A 22,851-nucleotide genomic window follows, 5' to 3' on the forward strand; every position below is an offset into this window, starting at 1 on the left:
AATGCCTAGGTATTTTAGTGGTAGATTTTCCATTACAAGTGTGGATAATATCCACTGTGCTCTGATTTCACTGACTTGCACATTGCTTTTTAAAAATGGGAATTGACATTTTCTTATTTTTTTCCACTTTGAGCTCCGAATGACAATTTAACACTCAAATGCTCCAGTTCTGTCCTTAAATAACCAGGAGTTGCTTCTATAAAAAAGTGCTTTTAAATTATGACCAGTCTTCAGAAAGACTCGTCTAATTTATTTAAGAGTCTAACTACTGAAATGTCCAACTGAATGGTCACACGTCAGAATTTAATTTTTTTTTGCTTCACAAGTGCAAGGGCCTGAATTTGATTGCCAGTACCCCCCCAAAAAAAGAATTTAGTATTTTTTAAAGACAGCAATATCCTTTATTAGTAGAATCAAATATCTTCCTTATCCATTTTCTGTACTAGCCTACCGAGGTTTCCTCAGCCCCCTCAGAGTTTAGTTGAAATAATAATTCAGTTGATGAAAGATCCCAGAATTATAATTTCAACAGAGATCCTCTGCAAAGGTCCCTGGTCAGGATGGTTGCATGGGATCTTGGAGGAAGCCAGGATCCAGGGAAGGGGCATCTCACATTTGTTAGACTCCATGGAAGGGCATCTGTTCTTTCCCCAGGAATGCCTAGAAGCTAAAAATTCTCCCAGGGATCAGGATCTGACTCCACTTAAGAGTGCTCCACATAGGACCTGACTTAATCAGTGCAGTCTCCCAGGAAGGATGAGGAGTTTTCATAAGCAGGAACCACGTCTATCTGTCTTTTTCACTGCTTTTTCCCACTACCTGGCGCAGAGAAGAAACTCAATATTTGTGAAATGAATGAATGCTTTTTATCTTAAATTATAGAGTAATACATGATATCTTGCATTAAGTTTGATGTCCTTGTTGTCAGTCCGGCTTTGGGCCTTAAACTCTGTATATTCCCAAACCCTATCTCAGTACCTGACACTATTTATTATAGTCAATAAATGTTTAGTTTAATTATTCAATAAATACTGTTCTGAAACCTAAGAGGCATATAAAGTTCTTCAGGAAAATTTCTACTTTATGTGTCCATCAGGATTTTTTTTTAAGTCAGACTTATTATCCATATTTATGTGATTGACTGCATTTTTCAGTGATACAGTATTTTATTATTGAATTATGGTAAAGAAATAATACACTAATAATGTTACCAAAGCCATGAAGCTTATGAGTCCTTGGTTATCACTATTAGTAGTCAGTTGACAAATTAGAATTTCAAGAGACATTGATAGCTATATAAATGTAATTTTGTTCTATTTTTGTATTCGATTATTTAAGCATTTGTACAATAAACTTACCTGTATCTGAAGTACTTCTGTTGCTTTAAAGAGAATTGTTAATTCTTAATCAATTTGGGTAAAATAGTAACACTGTCTTCTGTTTAGCCCAACATAAATTTTTTGACTTTTACAAAAATAGATAAAATTCGCATAAACATAGAGATCTTAAGTATTCAGTTCTAAGTATTTTGATAGTTATGTATACCTTGTAACAGTCATCTACAATAATGTCTGAAATGAACATTTATTTTATCCCAGATTCCCTCATATCCCTTTACACTCAATTCCAACCCCAATCTTGAGGTGACTGCTTTATCAGATTTTATCACCATCTGTTTGTTTTGCCTGTTCTTGAGTTTAACATAAATTAAACCATACAATGTGTACTCTTTTGTATTTAATTTTTTTCATGTTCTGCATAACATTTTTGAGATTCATCCATATTATTTCATACATAATTTGTTCATTCCTTTGGAATTTTGAGTTGTATTCTATTATATAACTATATTACAATTTCTGTAGTATATTTGTTGATGAATGTTGGGTTAATCCTGTTTTGGAGTACTGTGAGTAGGCTACTGGGAATGTTTTGCAGAGCTGTTTTGAATTGTTTGTTATTGTTTGTGGATGTATATTTTCATTTTTCTTAGATAAACACTTAGAAGTTAAGTTCCTGAATTATTGGAAAGACTGATGTTTAACTTTACAAGAAACTACCAAACTGTTTTACAGAGTAATTACATATTTTTTTCTACTCACACCAGGAACATAGTGATAGGGTTCCAATTGCTCTACATCCATGCCAGCATTTGCTCTTGTCAGTCTTTATCCATTCTAGTTGGTGTGAAATGGTATTTTATTGCGTTTAATTTGCATTTTCCTAGTTACTAATGATGTTGAGTTTTTCTCACAGCAGATTGATGATTTGTATAACTTCTTTGAAGTATCTGTTAAAGTATTTTCTCTATTTTTGAGTGTGTTATCTTTGTTTTTATGGACATGTAGGAAGTCTATATATCCTGCATAGGAATCTTTGTAGGATTATATATTCCAGATATAACTCACCAACATTATCTTGCCTATTCATTTTCTTAATGGTATTTTTATGAACAAAAAAAGTTTGATAAGAGTTCATATTATGTTTACTTTTTTCCTAGTGTCATTTGTTTCTTGTGTAAGAAATGTTTCCCTGCTCTTAATCTGTATTGGAGAGGGTCACTAGACCACCAATCAAATTCCGCAATTTACTGGAATTCAAAGAAGCTGTTATGTTTATGCATAAGAATATAGTTTAAAATTAAAGGGAAAAAGGTTACAGTCCAGGAATCCCAAGTAGCCTTTGAGTTTTCCTCTCCCAGTAGAGTACTTAGTGCTCCCAAAAACAATGTTTGATACCACAAAGGGTTGCCAACTAGAGAAGCTAACTTATCCTCTGGTGGTCTCCAATGTATGTTTATTGTTAGTCTTAGCGGCATGGAGTGCTGTGTAACTAACCTTAGCTGCTCAGTCTCCATTCTTCCAGCACTGAAATTGATAAAATAAATTTTAGGGCTAGTGTGACCAAAAGGTTATAAATCCCCTTGTTAGCATAAACTATACAGTTTGGCCCAAGGGCTAGGTATTCAAAGACATTCTTTGGGGGGAGGTCCTGGGGTTGGAACCCAGGGCCTTCACACTGAGCTACAGTCTCAGCCGAATATTCACTCATTCATTCATTCATTCATTCATTTAGAGGAGGAGAACAGTGCTGAAGAGGAAAGGGTAAGGGATTGGATATAGACCCCAAGTCCACAACTCCATGACACACCCAAACACATCCAAAAATATAATCCACCTATCCCCCAGGCACTCAAGCCAGTGAAGTTGACACAATCAAGCTGAACCATCATACAGACTCACATTACTTTGTATTCTGTTGTTCCCATGTCTCTGCCTTAAACCCAGACAAGTTCATTCTTGATATATGTTTACCTGCAGCTGTTTATTTTTTTCTTTAATTGTGACAAAACATAGCAAAGTGAGAAAGAGAGGTCAAGAGGGAAAAACTCAATAGATGCATATCTCAGAACTGTATCTTCTTCCGTTCTATCATTTTCTTCTCTGGCCCCTAAAGATTGTTAGTGTAAACCATGGCACCTTTTAGAATGATTCATATTTTTCAGGTGTGTCAGGCCAGAGAACAAATTAGTTGAAACCTACCACCGTAAAAACAGAAATATTAATATTTATTCCTGTATATCTCAAGATTATCAATTATTTTCTGCACTATAATTAATGTATATTCCTTATTATTTGTTAGGTTAACTAATATTATAAATAGGCTGATATTCATAAGCCTGGAAGAAATAAACAAAAGCCATACTCCACTCAGAGTAGATCAGTAATGACAGACTGCAAATATATAGGAATGCAGAAAGGTTATTGTTTCTATCCCAAAACCAATTTGTATATGTGTGTTTGTGCTTCTGTGTGCATGTGTACATTTTCCAAATATTCCACTTTTTGCACTTAAAAAATAATTTTAAAACAGTTAAATTTTTTCATGATGGAAAAAATAAGTATAGTTGAATGATTTAAAAAAAATAAAAGAGAAAGGAGAATCAAAGGAAAAAAGTTATCATAGAAAATAAAGAGGAAGAAGGGACAAAAGGAATAGGAGAGAACTGAATGTGCACTGTTGAGTTTATAACTAAATAGGACTTGGGGGATGAAACCTGGCTGGAGGAAGTGGGCGTGTGGCCTGTAAGAGTCTGTCTCCTTCCCTCTTCACTTGAACCCTGCCTGCCTCTGCTCCCAGCCTGCCATGCCATTCTGCCATACCATGCTACCTTGGAGCCAGCTGACTGTGCACTGAAACCTCTACAGATTGTGAGCCAAAGTAACCCTTTCAAACTTCCTTAAGTTGTATGTGTCAGACCCTGTATCCCAGAGATGAGAAAGAACTATGATAGTTCACAAATAGGTAGAGTAAACCCTTAAATTTGGAAATAGGGTTTGGCCTGTATTCTAGGCCCTTGCTAGTGCACAGGCCTCTAAATGTATTTTGTCCTATCATCTGAAAGATACAACGAATGTTACAGTAGATGCTATTTGGCATTGCAGATCATAAATTCTTAGTGTTAAAAGGGATTTTCATTTAACCCTGCCTATCACCCATGCCAAAACTGAATGTATCTGAAGATGATTTTCCAAACTCCAATTATATAGTTCCAGGATTGGAACTATTTGACATCAAACCTGTTATATCTACTAGATAGAATTTCCTGTATCAGAGCTTTTATAACTCCCTATAGTTTTTGTAACTTGTCTCATTTTTTATTTCAACACTCAAAAAGGGCTCTTTTTCCTCATGGTATCCCTTATATCGTTGGAAAATTCACTTCCCAGGTTTTTCAGTCATTCCTCTTCTGACTTAATTTTCAACTTCCCCACTAATTTAGAAACAGCTCATTTCTTCCAGAAATAAGTACATTAACCAAAAGCTGACTGCCATGGTTGTACAGTATCTCCTGTGGCCTCTCATCTTATATTAATGAAGCCCCAGAATCCTCATTTTCTTTAGTGTCATCACTGTGGGCTCATACTGCTAGCCTTGACAACCAAAATAAAACGTTAATGTCTCTAAGGTTGTTAGACATTTTAAAATATAAATTCATGTTAAGTCCTGCCTCCCTGTTCTATATGTAATGCCTAGTTGTAAACATTTTAACTTGATTACATGAACTTTACTTATCTTCATTAATTTTTTTGTGCTTTATCTATCTCTCATGCTACCCTATTACTTTAAACTTTGATTCTTATATCTGATGTATTAGGAATCTCTGTAGTCTTTTGCTCTGAAATGTATTATATGTTCTCCAAGTCACAAAGTTGTAGTTTTTTTTTGTTTTTTTTTTTACTTTAAAGGAACCTAAAATTTAGCCCCTTTATTTTAGGGAGAAGGAAACTTAGGTCCTACAGGGCAGAATAACTCTCCCAAATTTACCCAGCTTATTCAGTGACTAAAAACAAATAAGTAAGCAAGTCTATGAATGAAGTTTAAGACACGTAACATCACTAGGAGCCTCAGTGGGCCATTGACCTTGACCAGTACACGTGGGGTGCAGACGTTCAACTTAACTAAGCATGCATTATCTTCTGTCATATGTACAAATACTGAAATCCAGTGGACTTAAACACTATGAAACAGAAACGTTGTCTTAGAATTACCTATTTTTAGTGAACTATATTGGGTACCTATAATAACTTATTTCCAGGTAATTACTAAATATATGTATATAATATATGTTTTCTAATTTGTGGTTTTTAAAATCCTTTTAAAAATTAGAACATATTCCCACTTTTGTTTTCCTGTTTTTTCTATTTTTATTCAATAAAACAAAATAAGTAATATATTTAAATACAGACAACTATCTGAAACTTAAAATGTACCTAAATAACAATTGTGTCAGCAGACTGTTTAGAAGATGAGGAAAAAAATCTTTGATGCTAATGCTATAATCAGACACAAATGTGTAGCTTTGAATAATGTTTTTATTGGGAAAAAGAATGAAAAAAGTGAATGAATGAACAAATTAATGAGCCAAGCACATAGCTTGTTTCCTGTGGAAACACAGGAAAGAAATAACAAGAAAACTGTAAATTAGAATATAAAGAAAAATAATTTAAAATTAATTGAATTTATTTTCTGATTCTTTGACAGAAATATAGGCAAGTGTCTAAACAAATTATATTACAGAAAGTGAAATAAATACTAGATGTATAATATCATATCTGAAAAAAATCTATAAGTAGAAAATAGATAAACCAGAATGATGTCAAGGTTTCGCTACCACAAGAGAAAAGGTTGTGCAGAGTTGTGTTTTGTTTTGTTTTTTCTGGTACGAGGGATCGAACTTGGGACCTTGCACTTGCAAAGCAGGGGGTGGCACCATTGAGCTAAATCCCTGGCCCTGTGCAGAGTTTATAAAAGAGGTAGTAATGAATTTTAGAAGTTGAATCAAAACAGGACATGACTCTTAGCACTTAAGAAGCTGCTCTATCCCGTAGAGCTCTTTCAGTGAATCGAGTGAAGGTCATATAGCCTGCTGTAAGAGACCAACAGGGTAGTAAGAAGCTAGAAGGTGTTACCCATTTTCAGAGTTTCAGAAACGGAATAAAAGGAGCCCAACAATAGAGTCAGGTCAGAGTTAGGTTATAGTACATGTGTTTTGAAGAGATTCTTCTATCTTCAGAAAATGCCCCTACTGTTATTGATTTAACCTGCTGAGATGGTACCAAAAAGTAAGTTTTTGGCACATTTTTAAAACAATCTTCCCTATGCATTACTGTTTTTAGTAATACTAAATAGCCAAGCTGGGTGTGGTGGCGCACACCTGTAATCCCAGCACTCAGGAGGCTGAGGCAGGAGAATCGCTGTGAGTTCCAGACCACCCTGGGCTACATAGTGAGTTCCAGGTCAGTCTCAACTACATAGCGAGACCCTGTCTCAAAAAACCAAAATAAATAAATAAATAAATAATAAATAGCCAAAGGTAGTAAAGAGTTTGATTACACATAGTTGGTTACTCATTAGATTTGCTATTCAGTATTCCCCTTATTTAACACCAAACACTGTACCTTATCTCTAACCCAAATCCTTGTGTTTCTCACATCTCTGAAAACTGCATTTTCACATGCACACATCACATCACACATCACAACCTTAATATATATTAGAATCTGTTTAGTATTTCATGTAAAGAATGCTGCTACTATTATTTTAGATCTAAATTAGATAACTTTGGCATACAAGCTGTCATGCGTCAAACTGTAGTCAGCATGCTTTCTATACAATTACATGATTTTCAGTTGTTTGTATCCTAAAAATACAGAGTTGTCTTCATTTGTTTTGAAAAGAAAATATGCCCTGGAAAATAAGCTTCTGGATAGTAGATGAGGGGGGAAGTGGTTAAAAACAAAAAGTTCAAAAAAAGGAAACAGTGCTCATCTCCTTTTAAGAGCTATTCAGATGAAAAATTACTCAGCATGAGCTTGAGCTATATGTTTTTCATGGTTATTAGTACTAATGAAGATACATTAGCTATATTCTCTTGATAGTGCACTAGCTGTTTCTCAGTACTTTTATCAACATATAAATTTTACAGCTGGCAGTATGGGAATTTGACTAGTATGTTTTTGTTTATAAAAAAGGGTAACAACATTATAACTTCTTCATATTTGTGAATTATGAATCTTGACTTATAAACGATCAAAACAAAAATGCAACTGAACTTCGGTATCATGATAGCTTTTCTTTCTACTATCACAAGAAATAAGAATGCATACCCAACTGCTGAGTAGAAAACATCATGCCTGAGGTAAATGCTTAGTTAATCCAGAATTTATGAATTCTTTTTATTTTATTCTTTTTTTTCAGTAAAAATGCAGCTAAGAAAATGAATGATATATAAGCATTCAGTATACTTATTTCCACTAAGAAACATTATTATTAATAATTTTGGAAGAACATTAAATAGCTCAGTTCATTAAAGATGAAACAATACAAAAGGAGCCATTTGAAAAATTTTCGCACTCCATTGAGTTATAAATAAATACATTTTCCTTTTGTAAGGATGAATTCCAAATTTTATACTGGAATTGTTCTGTCTCGAAAGCAATGTAAGCTTTCAATACCTTGCTCATAATATTAGGTAGTGCCATTAGACAAAACTTAATAGAAGGAAGAAGCATAGTGTTCTTTTTGTTTTTATTATAAAAGTATGGATCCATTCTGTTTGAGAGAGTGATACCTAGTAATACCAAGGATACAGCTGTCATATAAAAAGTAGAATTACTGTATAAGTGCTGCCACAGAGATCTGCGAGAGGAAAATAATAGTAAAATTCAAATTAACTAAAATGAAATATAATCTTCTGTACTTTGATGAAAAGATTAAATTTCTATGAATGATTTAGGCAGTAAAAATATAGTTTGGTATTGTCATGGAATGGGACTACCTCCTACAACTAAAATAATCATAATTGGTCTTCAAGATAGTAATCCTGGAATATACTGCAAGATTATGAAGGAAGTAATCATTCATTTAGTGGATATTTTTTGGTATCCTTTTTTGCCAATACATTTATAACACAGGTACTGGCAAGCCATACAAGAAGCCAAGAAAAAAAATTAGAGTGTGGGGTGAGTTGATAGCCACTGAGTGACAGAGTCAAACATGAATAGATCTTGGGGTCTGCAGTGCAGAAATCACTAGTGACCTTGACTTGGTTTACTACGGTAGCAAAGAGGCCACAGCCAGAGCTTAGTGGACCAAAGGGAGCAGATGTAACATGTAGAGATACTTTGAGAAAACATGAGTAGGCAAAGAAATGAAATGGGAACTACACAGGTATGGGGGACCAAACAAGAAAATAGTACGCTCCCATAGGAAGTCACCATGGTTGTGTGATAATGGTAACGATACAGTAGAGAGGAAGAGAGTAATGGTGCAGGACAAAAAGGCTGCAGGAGCAGCAGTCTCACAGGATAAGAGGAGATGAGTTTCAGAGCACAAATGCAGAGGCTATCATGGCTAGGAGCATGGACTTCTTACAAGTGAGAAAGACTTCGACTATAGCTACATGCAGCTACCATTTAATAAATATTTTAAAGTAGCTACAGTGTACTACTCAGTGGCAATATGGCAATATTAACAAAAAAGACAAAAATCCTTGCTTTCATGAAACATATTTGAATGGAGATTGTAGGAGGTTAACAAATGATAGTGAAATAAGTAACTAAAATATAATATGTCAGATAATGCAAAGTGCTATCAAGAAAAATAAACAGGGAAGTGGGGCAAGAGAGCATGGAGGTTGGGGGGCAAGGGGTTGAGATGGGCTGCAATTTTAATGAACTAGGCAGTTGGCATAACTTCTAGAAATTTACTTCATGGTTCTCAGGAACATTTTTTTACATTAAGTTTATTGGTACATTTTAGGTGTACGATATCATGTACATCATTGGAAATTTGAACCTTTACCTGAAATGTCTTGGCTCTTATGTTTTCCTCATTCCCCTGCCTTCCCTCTAACCCTTCCCCTCCCTATTTACAAAGATTTTGTTTCTATTTTTTCCTCTTCTCATGTTTTCCTTCCCCTTTCCTTTCCCTTACTCCTCCCATTTCCTCCTCCTCTTCAGACCATTTCTTCCTGAGAAGCATTTATTTTCAAAGCAAAATTAAATCTAGCCTATTAGGCTTGGAATTCTACTCTCAGCCTCATTTCACACATTCCCCTTCTCTGCACACCCCAGGACTTTGCAAGCCTTTCACCTCTCCTTTACTGTCCACATCAGAGATTTTAGACATATACTTATCTATGTGATTTTTTTGATTAATTTATTTTTTTCTCAACAACTACAAGCTCCAAGAAGGGAACTATGTCTGTTTGGGGCAAATGTATCCTCCATTATAATCCTGTACTGGCACATAGTGTGTCCTCTTTGTTAAAAGAATAAAAGAATGAATATAAAGCAGTAAGATTGTTTTCATAGGTTCTGTTTTTAAGAATCCTGTTATTTTATCATTCTGTGGTCACTTAAGTTTTCACTTCTTTATATAGCTGATCTAATAAAAGCCCCTTTACAAAGCAGGACAAGGTATGTTTATATACTAGTGGAGTATGTGAAATTGTCATCTTCTAATTTAAATAATGTATGTCCACTTAACTTTTGTTTTTTAAACAGGTCCAACCCCAAAGGCACTCCCCTGAATATAAATAAGGTCTCTAATAGCCTGATAAATTTTGGAAGAAAGTTGATTTCCCCAGCCATGGCCCCAGGCAGCGTGAGTGGCCCTATAACAGGGGACAACAGCTCTTGTGCTGTGATTCCCCCCAAAACCTCCACAGAAGGCCCAAAGCATCAGCAACAGCAGCAGCAGCAGCAGCAGCAGCAGCAGCAGCAGCAGCAGCAGCAGCAACAGCAGCAGAGGATGATGAAATCTGAAAGCATGCCGGTGCAATTGAACAAAGGTAGGGAAAAAATACTAGTAAAGCCAAAGAATACACAGTGTAGCCTAGGAATTCCTTACCTACCTACCTATGAGGAAACAGCCTCTCCAAAACAAAAATTAGTGCAAGACTTAACTTTTAAAAATCTGTTGTATTTGATCTTTTTTTTAAGTTGGGATGTCTGATACTGTACTTTGTGAAGCCAGTTTTCAAAACATTTATATTCTAGTATACTTGCATTTTTGTCCAGAGGCTGCCCCTATGTATGATTACAGTATAGAACTTGAGATCAGTTGCCTATGTTTCCTGCTAACTTTATATTAGTAATGGTCCCAAGAGAGTAATGATACCTTTCAGAAAAGTGTGAATTGAAAAGGTATAAATACCATATGCTTTTCTCATCATAGTATGTATCAATGCATTGCAGTAGTTTGGAGAAAGCATGCCAGTAGGCTTGTGGTCTCTCGTCTAGCTGCTTTCCCTTTAAGGAATACAAACTAGAATCTTAAGGAGAAGAAATAAAATTGTTTAAAAAGCTTAAAAAAACCTCAAGCAGCCAAAATAAGTGTTTGAGTCCATACACTAAAGATTAGCACCATAGGATTTAAGAGCAGAGGAAACCTGGGAGATCATCCAATCCACATCTGTTGTTTGATGGGTAAAAGCACTGCTGCTGGTACTGCTCCTGGTAGTGCTCCTGCTACTGGCAGTCAGGTAAGTTCTTTGCTATGTCAGGTCCTTGCCAGTGCTTCACCTCCCTCAGGTACTTTACTCATAAGATAGCCCTTCAGAGAAAGCTCTTACCTAGAATCTTTATACAGTATTCTTTATTTTCAAAGAGACCTAATTTTTTTAGGTCTCTCTATTCCTAGTAGACTACAAACAGCGACATTTATTTTTAGCAATGGGACTCTGCTAAGTATACTGCAAAAGCAAGAAACACTAAATGATAGAAGAAAATACACAAAGAGTATTCTATGACCTCAGAAAACAAAGTCTGGGACCATTTAGTATCAGAACAAACATCCTGATTCAAGTTTTTATGTCATAAAGAGTCCCTGTGTTACATCAGTGTTTAATACTTAGTATTCACAGTATTACCAGTAAAAAAACCTTAAATAAAGTTCAGTATACTCCATTTAAGAAGGTTATGTCCAAAATTATTTCAAACTTTACACATTTGCATTTATATTTGTAGATGTATAGACTCTATTACCCAATGCTGCAGATTAACAAATGTTCAATAATGAGGATGTGTTTTTGCACATACCTGCACACACGTGTCTGTATTCCTCCATTGTTTACATGTCATCTGTCTTTTCTGTATTTCTCTGTCTATATGAAATTTCAGACTTTATATGGTTAGTATTTAAATTTTTATCAGAATATTCAGTTTACATGAGAATATCTCATTTAAGATTGCATTTTTTTTCATGATTTAAAGAAAAGAAGATGTCAGATCATTTTAACATATTGTAAATGTATTTTAATGCCAGGAGATATGCCTGCTTCCAGAATGGAAATGAATGTTATTTTATATATTTACTGTTTTATTGTTCTAAACAAATATGATTCAATATTGCTTGGATAACAAGCTTCAGTCAGTTGTATTTCTAACTGATGGCAGGCAAATGAGTCAGAGAATCTCTCAATGCTGCAGCTTAAATTTTCAGAGGAACAAAGCCAAATGACTGTAGAAATATAAAGTTGTGTCTCAGTGGAAATGTCAAGTATTAATATCATAGTAAGTGAGAAAGGAAGACTATGGAGATGTAACAATTGATGAAAACTAAGTCCCTAGTTACAAGTAGACAGCAGAGCATTTAAGCAAAGTATTTGGAACATGAGTACCACTGGGGCATTTTGTAACTGATCCCTATCCTGGAAGAAATTGGCGTTGTTTTGCAACTCATATATTTTTATTTCTGGTACACTCTTCTTGTGCCAGTCTACCAAAAGAGCTATTCTACTTTTCTTTATATATTTCTGCTAATGCTCCTCTCTGCATAAAGACTTGAATAAAATAAAGAGCATAAAACAGTTTATAGAAGTAGAAAGAATGTTTGATGCTCTTCCTCCCTTAAACTGTCTGCCTCCATTACCTCACCAGAAAATGAGAGGTTTGGACTGATTCCTACAGAGCTTCCCAGATCTAAAAATTCTGTCATTCTTTTTGTGGAAAATGTATTTATTAACTCTGCAATGAAAAATATTTCTCCAGCACTGATTCTTTGTGCTGGTATTTCCCACAGGTACTCTGCTGTGTTATTTCACTGACAAATCTGCAAGTATGTCACCTGAGGTCATTGATCACAACAGCCTGTGGAGGGGCTCATTTTGGCATGGATGTCTATCTTGAATAGTCATCTACTTAGTGCCTTTGTGGAAATATCATAGCCTTTTTAGTGTACTCTGTTGGAAAATTTGAAAGTTGTTTTGAAAAATAGTTGTTTGTAAAGAGAAAAATGTATAAAGTCTTTTAGGTTACAGTTATCTGTGTTTATAAAGGGGACAGTAGTGTTTGTAATCCAAATTCATGCATGTATTGGTTGAAATACATTGTGTAGCTTGTGTATGTGTTGGGGTTGGGATAATGAAGAAAACAAGAGCAACACAGATGTTCCCCATAATTTTTGAAGATATTCATATTAAAATGAGTTGTAGACTCTACATATATTTTAGTAGACAACCTAAAGTAAAATGAGTAGCAGGTATAGAATTTCCTGTAAATGTACAGAAAGTAGGCCTACCATTTATCAGTGAATTTAGAGTTAACTATATTATGAAAATTCAGGACTTGACCATTTCCCCTGGAAGCTGTTTATCAGTTGTTTGGAATATGTTACTATATATAGGTTTTTCTTTCCATTATAGGAGAATGCAGATGTATATCCTGTTAATTGATGGGGATGATATAATTATAACCTAACAATTTCCAGATGAGTTGGCCATGCTTAAATAATTGTAGCAAGTGGTCAGGACACTGACAGCATGTTATTTAATTCAAATTTGATTTTTTTAAACTACTGTATATATTATATAAAAGGTAAAGGAGAAGTAATTCTGTTAATTATAATTTATCTTTGAGGAAAATACACTGCTTTTTAAAAAGTTTTGTTAACCTGAAAATAGTATAGGCCTTGAGGTGCTATAGCCAGAAGGTTATTCTGTTGACAGTGAATGTGCTCAGTGTTGAACTTCATCATTCAGGAAGAAAATCAGATCCTTGTTAGAATACTTCAGGCTCCTCACCGGACTTCCTGCTATGCTCCTTTTCTTGGTGCTTAAAATGCTTTTTATTTTATTCTTGTTTCTTTTGTCTTTATTTTTAATTATTTAAAAATTTTGAACACTACTTTTTTACTACATGTTCAATTTGTAAATGAAATCTTAAGTACAGTACATCAAATTTAGGGGATGTAGTTCACAGCTTTGTTTTTATATGTTAACATTTGTAAGTGTATGTGGTAACTTTTGAAATCTTTTCATTATCTAGTAAGAAATTAGAATTTATTTAGGCATTACCACTGAAAAAATTGCTTTCAAATTTAGTTAAAATTCAGTTTGTAGAGCCGGGTTTTTTCATTATCTAGTAAGAAATTAGAATTTATTTAGGCATTACCACTGAAAAAATTGCTTTCAAGTTTAGTTAAAATTCAGTTTGTAGAGCCTTAAAGAAAAGAAGATGTCAGATCATTTTAACATATTGTAAATGTATTTTAATGCCAGGAGATATGCCTGCTTCCAGAATGGAAATGAATGTTATTTCATATATTTACTGTTTTATTGTTCTAAACAAATATGATTCAATATTGCTTGGATAACAAGCTTCAGTCAGTTGTATTTCTAACTGATGGCAGGCAAATGAGTCAGAGAATCTCTCAATGCTGCAGCTTAAATTTTCAGAGGAACAAAGCCAAATGACTGTAGAAATATAAAGTTGTGTCTCAGTGGAAATGTCAAGTATTAATATCATAGTAAGTGAGAAAGGAAGACTATGGAGATGTAACAATTGATGAAAACTAAGTCCCTAGTTACAAGTAGACAGCAGAGCATTTAAGCAAAGTATTTGGAACATGAGTACCACTGGGGCATTTTGTAACTGATCCCTATCCTGGAAGAAATTGGCGTTGTTTTGCAACTCATATATTTTTATTTCTGGTACACTCTTCTTGTGCCAGTCTACCAAAAGAGCTATTCTACTTTTCTTTATATATTTCTGCTAATGCTCCTCTCTGCATAAAGACTTGAATAAAATAAAGAGCATAAAACAGTTTATAGAAGTAGAAAGAATGTTTGATGCTCTTCCTCCCTTAAACTGTCTGCCTCCATTACCTCACCAGAAAATGAGAGGTTTGGACTGATTCCTACAGAGCTTCCCAGATCTAAAAATTCTGTCATTCTTTTTGTGGAAAATGTATTTATTAACTCTGCAATGAAAAATATTTCTCCAGCACTGATTCTTTGTGCTGGTATTTCCCACAGGTACTCTGCTGTGTTATTTCACTGACAAATCTGCAAGTATGTCACCTGAGGTCATTGATCACAACAGCCTGTGGAGGGGCTCATTTTGGCATGGATGTCTATCTTGAATAGTCATCTACTTAGTGCCTTTGTGGAAATATCATAGCCTTTTTAGTGTACTCTGTTGGAAAATTTGAAAGTTGTTTTGAAAAATAGTTGTTTGTAAAGAGAAAAATGTATAAAGTCTTTTAGGTTACAGTTATCTGTGTTTATAAAGGGGACAGTAGTGTTTGTAATCCAAATTCATGCATGTATTGGTTGAAATACATTGTGTAGCTTGTGTATGTGTTGGGGTTGGGATAATGAAGAAAACAAGAGCAACACAGATGTTCCCCATAATTTTTGAAGATATTCATATTAAAATGAGTTGTAGACTCTACATATATTTTAGTAGACAACCTAAAGTAAAATGAGTAGCAGGTATAGAATTTCCTGTAAATGTACAGAAAGTAGGCCTACCATTTATCAGTGAATTTAGAGTTAACTATATTATGAAAATTCAGGACTTGACCATTTCCCCTGGAAGCTGTTTATCAGTTGTTTGGAATATGTTACTATATATAGGTTTTTCTTTCCATTATAGGAGAATGCAGATGTATATCCTGTTAATTGATGGGGATGATATAATTATAACCTAACAATTTCCAGATGAGTTGGCCATGCTTAAATAATTGTAGCAAGTGGTCAGGACACTGACAGCATGTTATTTAATTCAAATTTGATTTTTTTAAACTACTGTATATATTATATAAAAGGTAAAGGAGAAGTAATTCTGTTAATTATAATTTATCTTTGAGGAAAATACACTGCTTTTTAAAAAGTTTTGTTAACCTGAAAATAGTATAGGCCTTGAGGTGCTATAGCCAGAAGGTTATTCTGTTGACAGTGAATGTGCTCAGTGTTGAACTTCATCATTCAGGAAGAAAATCAGATCCTTGTTAGAATACTTCAGGCTCCTCACCGGACTTCCTGCTATGCTCCTTTTCTTGGTGCTTAAAATGCTTTTTATTTTATTCTTGTTTCTTTTGTCTTTATTTTTAATTATTTAAAAATTTTGAACACTACTTTTTTACTACATGTTCAATTTGTAAATGAAATCTTAAGTACAGTACATCAAATTTAGGGGATGTAGTTCACAGCTTTGTTTTTATATGTTAACATTTGTAAGTGTATGTGGCAACTTTTGAAATCTTTTCATTATCTAGTAAGAAATTAGAATTTATTTAGGCATTACCACTGAAAAAATTGCTTTCAAATTTAGTTAAAATTCAGTTTGTAGAGCCGGGTGTGGTGGCACACACCTATAATCCCAGCACTCGGGAGGCTGAGGCAGGAGGATCGCTGTGAGTTCGACCAGCCTGGGCTACGTAGTGAGTTCCAGGTCAGTCTCAACTACATAGTGAGACCTTGTCTCAAGTAACAACAACAACAAAAAAGTCAATTTGAATAATATAGGAAGAAATTAATTTCAGAAGAATTCATGTTAATAAATGATGTACCCCTTTCTTTTGGGTTTAAAATTTAAATAAAAACAAAATATAAAATCACAGTAATATTTTTAGCACTGTGAAATTTACTCAACAAAATCTTGTGATTGCTAAGTTTCCTATACTCTAGTGTAGTAGAAACTGGTTTGCTTTCTCTGTAGAAAAAACAAAATTCTTAAGAAATACTTTTTGAAACATTTCCTTTTAAAAAATATTTATATTTTTCTAGTCTTGTTACATTTTCTGTTGTGCTATATTTATAGTAATTTGATAAAAGTACTAATTGAATATGAAAGAGAAGTAAAGTTGGTTATTTTCTTATAAAAATCTCATTATTTTTTTCTTATGAAATCCAGGAGATGTAGTTACAGGAAGCGATGCTCAGGTTTCTGTTCCTGCCCAGACTCTAACTGACCTCCAAGGTACAGTTACCATAGCAACATATCCCACCCCCCAGCCTCTCTCAGTCTTTCCTTCTCTCTTCCTCCCTTCCTCTCTCCCTCCTTTTCCTCCCTCCCTCCCTTCTTCTCTCCAGACTTTCATATAGTGTTGCCATTGCCTGTCTGCTTTTCCTGTTACCCACACTCCATTCAGTGTTTATCAGTCCCCTACCATTGTTCAGCCACTGAGTGGCACTGTTGTGCCTTGGTGATGTGGGTTTTCTATTAAGTGTGCAAAGCTTTCTTAGAAAATGTGGTTCACCATATATTTTGTACTTATTTTATTTAACATTATCCTTTACAGGGTAGCCAACACCAAGGTGTTCTTTTTGTTGCAAAGGTTCTCTGTGACAGCATGTGACAAATTCTGAGTTAAACAGTTTATATGCTGTGATTTATCTGAGGTACTTACATTTTACCTAAAAGAATTACAACTTGATTTTGAAATGTTTTTAAGTAGTCTTCATACTACATTAATACAAATTAAAATACTGTATGGCAAGTCTCTGTCAGAATTTGGCAGAACTGTTTTAAAAACATTTTCATATATCCATTTTCTCAAAATATAGAAAAACATAATTTAAGAAATACAAAAAAAGTGGTTATCCATTTTCAGCACTTCCTGTAGGATTTGTAAAAATACAAATGTTTAAATTTGCTGCATTAATCTTTTGAAATGCAATCTTTTAGATAAGTATACCAGAGATTTCTTGCTAAATGAAACCCTTGAGTAACTTAAAGAATCTTCAATTCAGATTCAGACTATGATGATAACAATATACTCTAATAACTACATTTGTATCATGTTTTCCTTAATTTAATGTAGCCAGTCAGGCGTGGTGGTGCACGCCTATAATCCCAGCACTCGGGAGGCTGAGACAGCAGGATCACTGAGTTCAAGATCAGCCTGGGCTAAATAGTGAGTTCCAGGTTAATCTCAAATACATAATGAGACCCTGTCTCAAAAAAATAAATAAATAAAGTAGCCACATGATGTAGCCAATGCTAGTAGTATTAAATGCTGTTCTGATTGTGATATGTCCTCAGAAGATTAATGCTTTTTAAAATAAGTTAACAGAAAAGAATGGATTGTGATTAACAGATCATTTATGGTAACAGAAGAGTGTGCTCTCACTTCTGTATTTAGTTCTGTGATTCCCAGGTAGTTTCTGGCTGTATTCTGGTAATTGAACCAGATGACCATTAAGGGCTCAGGAATTCCATGAAGAACTATTCACTCTTCTTGGTGTCTGTTAAGGGATCTTTATAATAAAGGGTTGAAGTAGCATGAACAATGGGAAAGATAGATATCTCCATATGATTTTTCTTTAGCTTTGTCAGTTTAGATGCATATTAGGGTGATCATACAATGTGGAAAAAATTCACAGGAGTTAAATTTGTTCCCTGAAATTAAATTATGAGGCCTGCATACAACTTTTTAACAAGCTTGCAGTTATCCCAACTTTTATTTCTCTGGAAGACATGGACTGTGGAGGCAATTTATACCTATAAGAAAAGAAAGCTAAAGGTTGGCATGCTCATTCTCACTTCCATGCTGTTGCTCAATCCATTTCTTTTTTCCTCAGACAAGAACCACATGAAAAATGTTATTTTAACTTTGAAGAGGAAAGTGATATCATTTTGTTTATATAACTTGTTATATAAATAGAATCATCTCATACATTTATTCAGCATATATTGAGTGCATACTATGTTTCAAGCTCTGTTTTCTTTGGCCACTGGGCTTTCCCTACAGATTCATCAGCTTACTTGAACATTACCTTTGCTTTAGATGACACAGTCAAACATGCATATTAAGAAACCAGTTCTTTTCTGACTACTTGGCTCAGAATGCCTCTACTTCCATATTCTGACAGGGATTGTATCAGTCTGATAGGGAAGGTTCCAGCTACTTTGAGACATGAGTCCCAAATAAATAGCTCTCAGTTTGTGAAGACTTTAACATGGACTAATGAGATGATACCTCCCTGATTTGTCACTTTGTGTTTTCCTCAGCATATTTCCTTAAGAGTTCCAGAAAGCAAGTAAAAGTAACCCAAAACATTGGTGGCAACAAAAAAAATCTAGCTATGTATACCAAATAGGATCAATAATATTAAAAGTTAGAGAATTTTATCAGATATACCAAACCAATTATAGCCCCCTATTTTGAGGAAATTCAACTATTGTTCAATTGTTGTTTAAGGTCTTTTTTCTAAATATTAAATAAAGAAATGAAGTAAATATTTATTTCAGCAATTCTTTGATTATATTTTTTTCCCCAGAGCTAGGAACTCACACACACTATGAGAGTGCTTTACCACTGAGCTACTCCCCAGGCCAGTTCTTTGATTATATATAGTTTGTGTTAATGAGCTTTTTTACCTGTATCGTTGTCATTTAACTTAGCATAGTTATGTGAATTTTAATTTTTTAAGCAAAAAATGATATAAAGTGTGATTTCACAATTTAGGTCAATAAGTAATTTTTAGAAAAGTATTGGAAAGTTCTATTCTGTCTGTGTAGAGTAGGTTGCAATCACCAAAAAAAGTGCTACAGCAGAATTTGATCTTTTAAGATTTAACTTCATGAGTTTCTTTAAATGTTTGTGTTTCTTAAGTAATTGCCATGAACATCTCTAAAATGTATGGTTTTCAATATGTAGTTATATTGTGGCTATGAATACACACAAAAAATCATTGTAACTCTTGTCAGATTTTTAAAAAATATATTAAAAATAGGAAAAAAAGTCACTCTCCCTGCCCAGATAACTACCATTAACATTCTGAAGGTAAAGCTAAAACATATAACACTTGACAATCCAAATTTAATTAAAGGTACTAAATGAAAAAGGGGAGAAAGCCCTCCTTTTTCACCTCCCACTTTTTCTGCCACATCATTTCTACAAGGATAATAATTGTTAAATTTCTTATAATTTCTTTCAGAAAAAAATACATTTTGAAAAATACATTATTTTGAGGAAAAACATACATTGAAAAATAACGTGAGAGTCGTGATAATTTGGTAAGACCTTACTTATCTGGAGGTAGCGTCCTTTCTCGATCTTTAAGAAGAAAGTACAACAGAAATATACCATTGCAGATGACAAGCAGAAAATGGTAGGCCAAGAGTAAAGAGGTCAAATCAACTAGAACAGCATACAATAATGACAACTTTGAAAAAGATACTAGGTATCATATTACATGATGAAGGTTACAAAATTTATTACAGTAAGAGACACACCACCATTAATCTTTCCACAAATACTCCCCTTCACTTTGAGCACACTTATCCCCTTGATTCTGCCCACTTTCTGAAAGCAGTTGTGAACATCTTTCATGAATGCCTTTGTGAAATGTGATGAAACGTAGTAGAGGCTTGTCCCCAGTGCCGTCTATCGAAAGGCAGGTTGATAAAAGCGTGTTTGACCTTACCCACTTTATTGACCAGATCTGGCACCTTGTGACTTCCATCTTTTACCCAAAGTCAAAATGTCTATAAAAGATAAAAAGTTTTTAATTGATTCAAGACATGAAGGCAGCCAGGACAATACAACTAAAGACACAAAAGAGGTGTTCCAGAATTGCTTCAGAAAGTGGCAAGATTTATGGGAAGGATGTGTTCAAAGCATGGAGGAATATTTGGGGGATAATTGGTCACAGTCTGTCTTTCTGTACTAATTCAACATTCACCTTATTTTTGGATCATACCTCATAGCTCCTACTCACAGAAGTAAGGAAATAGTCTAAAATCCAGACAGTCCTATAGATGGCACTCTTTTGGCCACTCAGGTTATTGAAAAGTGGTGGTCCCAAAACAGAGCAAATACTTATCTTAAATTCATTATAATCCCTGTAAGGCAAAGAAATGTGTTATATGTAAAATTAATTTTGGGAAGCATGAATTAACTAGAAATAAATTTTTACAGAATATCTGTTCCAAAAGACACTAATTAAATGACTTGTTTTTGGAGTAAGAACATGTCAGACTTTTCCTTACTTCCAAAGTTTTTTTTTTTTTTTGGTACTGCTTATTGAACTCGGGACCTTAGGCTTCCGAAGCAGTGTGCGGAACCACTGAGCTAAATCTCCGGTCCCCACTTTTCCTTAATCTAATTTTGGGTCACATTTACTACAGCCAAAGGCTATACTTTCAGGGATCATCTCTATAGTTGGTCACATTTACTAAAGCCTATGTGTCAGAGTCCTCATTAGGAAGGTGGCACGGTAAAGTTTTGACCAGGATGGGCTCTGGAGTCCAGCCTGGGTTTGAATACTAACTCTGTCACTGCTTTGCTGGTTACTTAACCTCTTGTTTATAAAGAGATTAAAAAAAAGATCAGCATTTGTTGTGGATGTTATCCCAGCTCCTGTCCAATAAGCAGTCTACACTGCTGCCTGCTTGGACAGTGGTGGTGATGGTAGCACCCTTATATGCTTTCCTCTGGATTTTAATATAAAATCATGAAGGAGCTCTCCCAACACTTCTCGCTGTTTTTTGTTGTTTTGTTTTGTTTTATTGGTACCGGGAATTGAACTTGGGACCTTGCACTTGTAAAGCAGGCAGTGGAACCAATGAGCTAAATCCCTGGCCTTAGCTGTTATTAATTATTACTTCAGACATTCAAAAAAAAAACTTGTTTACATGCAAGTACTCAATTTTAACAGTGCTTGACTTCTGTAATCAGGCTAAAGCAAGTATATTCTAGGATATTTAAGTGCAGCCTGCATCTAGTCACTCTTGTGACACCAACATACGTCTTTAAGGAATAGACATCATCCTTCTTGTTATGTATGAGGTGGCAGATGATTACTTGCTAAGGCACATATGACAGATGCTCATATTTTCCCTGGCCACTATATGAAATCAAGTTAAGTTGTATTGCTATGGCCACAGCATTGAGGTTCACAGGCTTTTCCTGGTGGTAGGAGTTCAAATTGATACAGGATAACTTGTTATTTTCTCTTGGATTCAGCAGTGTTCTCTAAAAATTCATCAATTCCACTTCTAAGGATCCATCATTAAGATACAGTTTTAAATGAGCATGAAAGGATGTGTTATCCAGAATTTTTTTTTTTTTTTTGAGACAGGGTCTCACTATGTAGGTGAGACTGATGTGGAACTCACTACGTAGCCCAGGCTGGTCTTGAACTCACAGCCATCCTCCTGCCTCAGCCTCCCGAGTGCTGGGATTATAGGCATGTGCCTAGCCATGCAAGCTTGGCAGATACACTAAAGGACATCCACTCCATGAAACACTATGCAAAGGGAAGTGGGAAAGACCTATGAGAGCTTATAGGGAAGAGTCTTCAAGATAAGGGGACACAAAGCGCAAGATACTGTGCCATCTGCTTCCATTTGTGGAGACCAAAGAAGAGAAATAGGAGGGGAATGAAGGGAAAGGGAGGGGAGGGAAAGTGGGGAGGAGGGAGCCAGCCCCCTATGGAGAATGTCTGAGAGGTTGGAGTGTGGAATTAAAGTAGTTTAGAAGTAGTTTTTAAGTTTTTATCATGGGCATTTATTACTTTTCTAATTAAAAATGAATGAGAGAGAGAGAGAACATTGCTTTGAAAGAGTTGACAGGTTGCTCGCCTAAGGAACCCATAATTTGTCTTGTCTGTCCAGCTTACCCACCCTCATCACTAAGGCTCTCCACTGATACCCTCAAAGGCTCACACTGCCTATCTCCCCCCCAGGGCCCCCACCAGTGTCCTAAGAAGCCAGATTGATCTTAGCAAGTTACAAATGGGGATGTGAGGTGGAGACTGAGAACCAGAGAGGGAAGACATCAGTGATTTTCTTTAGCCACCAACCAAGGTAGGGAGAGGGGTGAGAAGCAAAGAATATCAGCACTGGAGTTCAAATCCTGGTTATATGACCTTAAGCATGTTGCCGAACCATTCTGAACTTCAGTTTCCTCATCTGAAAGATGGAACTGAAAGTATAAACTCAGGATTGTAGGGCCAGGGATTTAGCTCAGCAGTTCGGTGGCTTGCCTTGTAAGTGTAAGGACCCAAGTTCAATCCCCGGTACCAAAAAAAAAAAAAAAAAAAAAAGAAGAAAAAAA

The 22,851-nt window shown here is 34.9% G+C and overlaps 1 protein-coding gene across 17 annotated transcripts in view; it reads left to right on the forward strand.

The window, feature by feature from the left end:
* Tbc1d5 (TBC1 domain family member 5) overlaps nt 1-22,851 on the forward strand; it is a 552,135-nt gene that overhangs the window by 484,563 nt on the left and 44,721 nt on the right. For 15 of the 17 annotated variants that reach the window (XR_004514672.1, XM_033757108.1, XM_033757102.1 and 12 more), the window contains 2 exons: nt 10,068-10,354; nt 16,701-16,766. Coding sequence is in view for 16 of the 17 variants with exons in the window: in XM_033757108.1 (XP_033612999.1) it covers nt 10,068-10,354; nt 16,701-16,766 (353 nt within the window). In the remaining variant the exon portion in view is untranslated. The remainder of the gene's footprint in view (nt 1-10,067; nt 10,355-16,700; nt 16,767-22,851) is intronic. The other 2 variants (XM_033757104.1, XM_033757105.1) reach the window with 1 other exon arrangement.

The sequence above is a fragment of the Fukomys damarensis genome, unplaced genomic scaffold (genome assembly GCF_012274545.1).
Source record: "Fukomys damarensis isolate Sample0158 unplaced genomic scaffold, DMR_v1.0_HiC HiC_scaffold_28, whole genome shotgun sequence".
Lineage (NCBI taxonomy): Eukaryota > Metazoa > Chordata > Mammalia > Rodentia > Bathyergidae > Fukomys > Fukomys damarensis.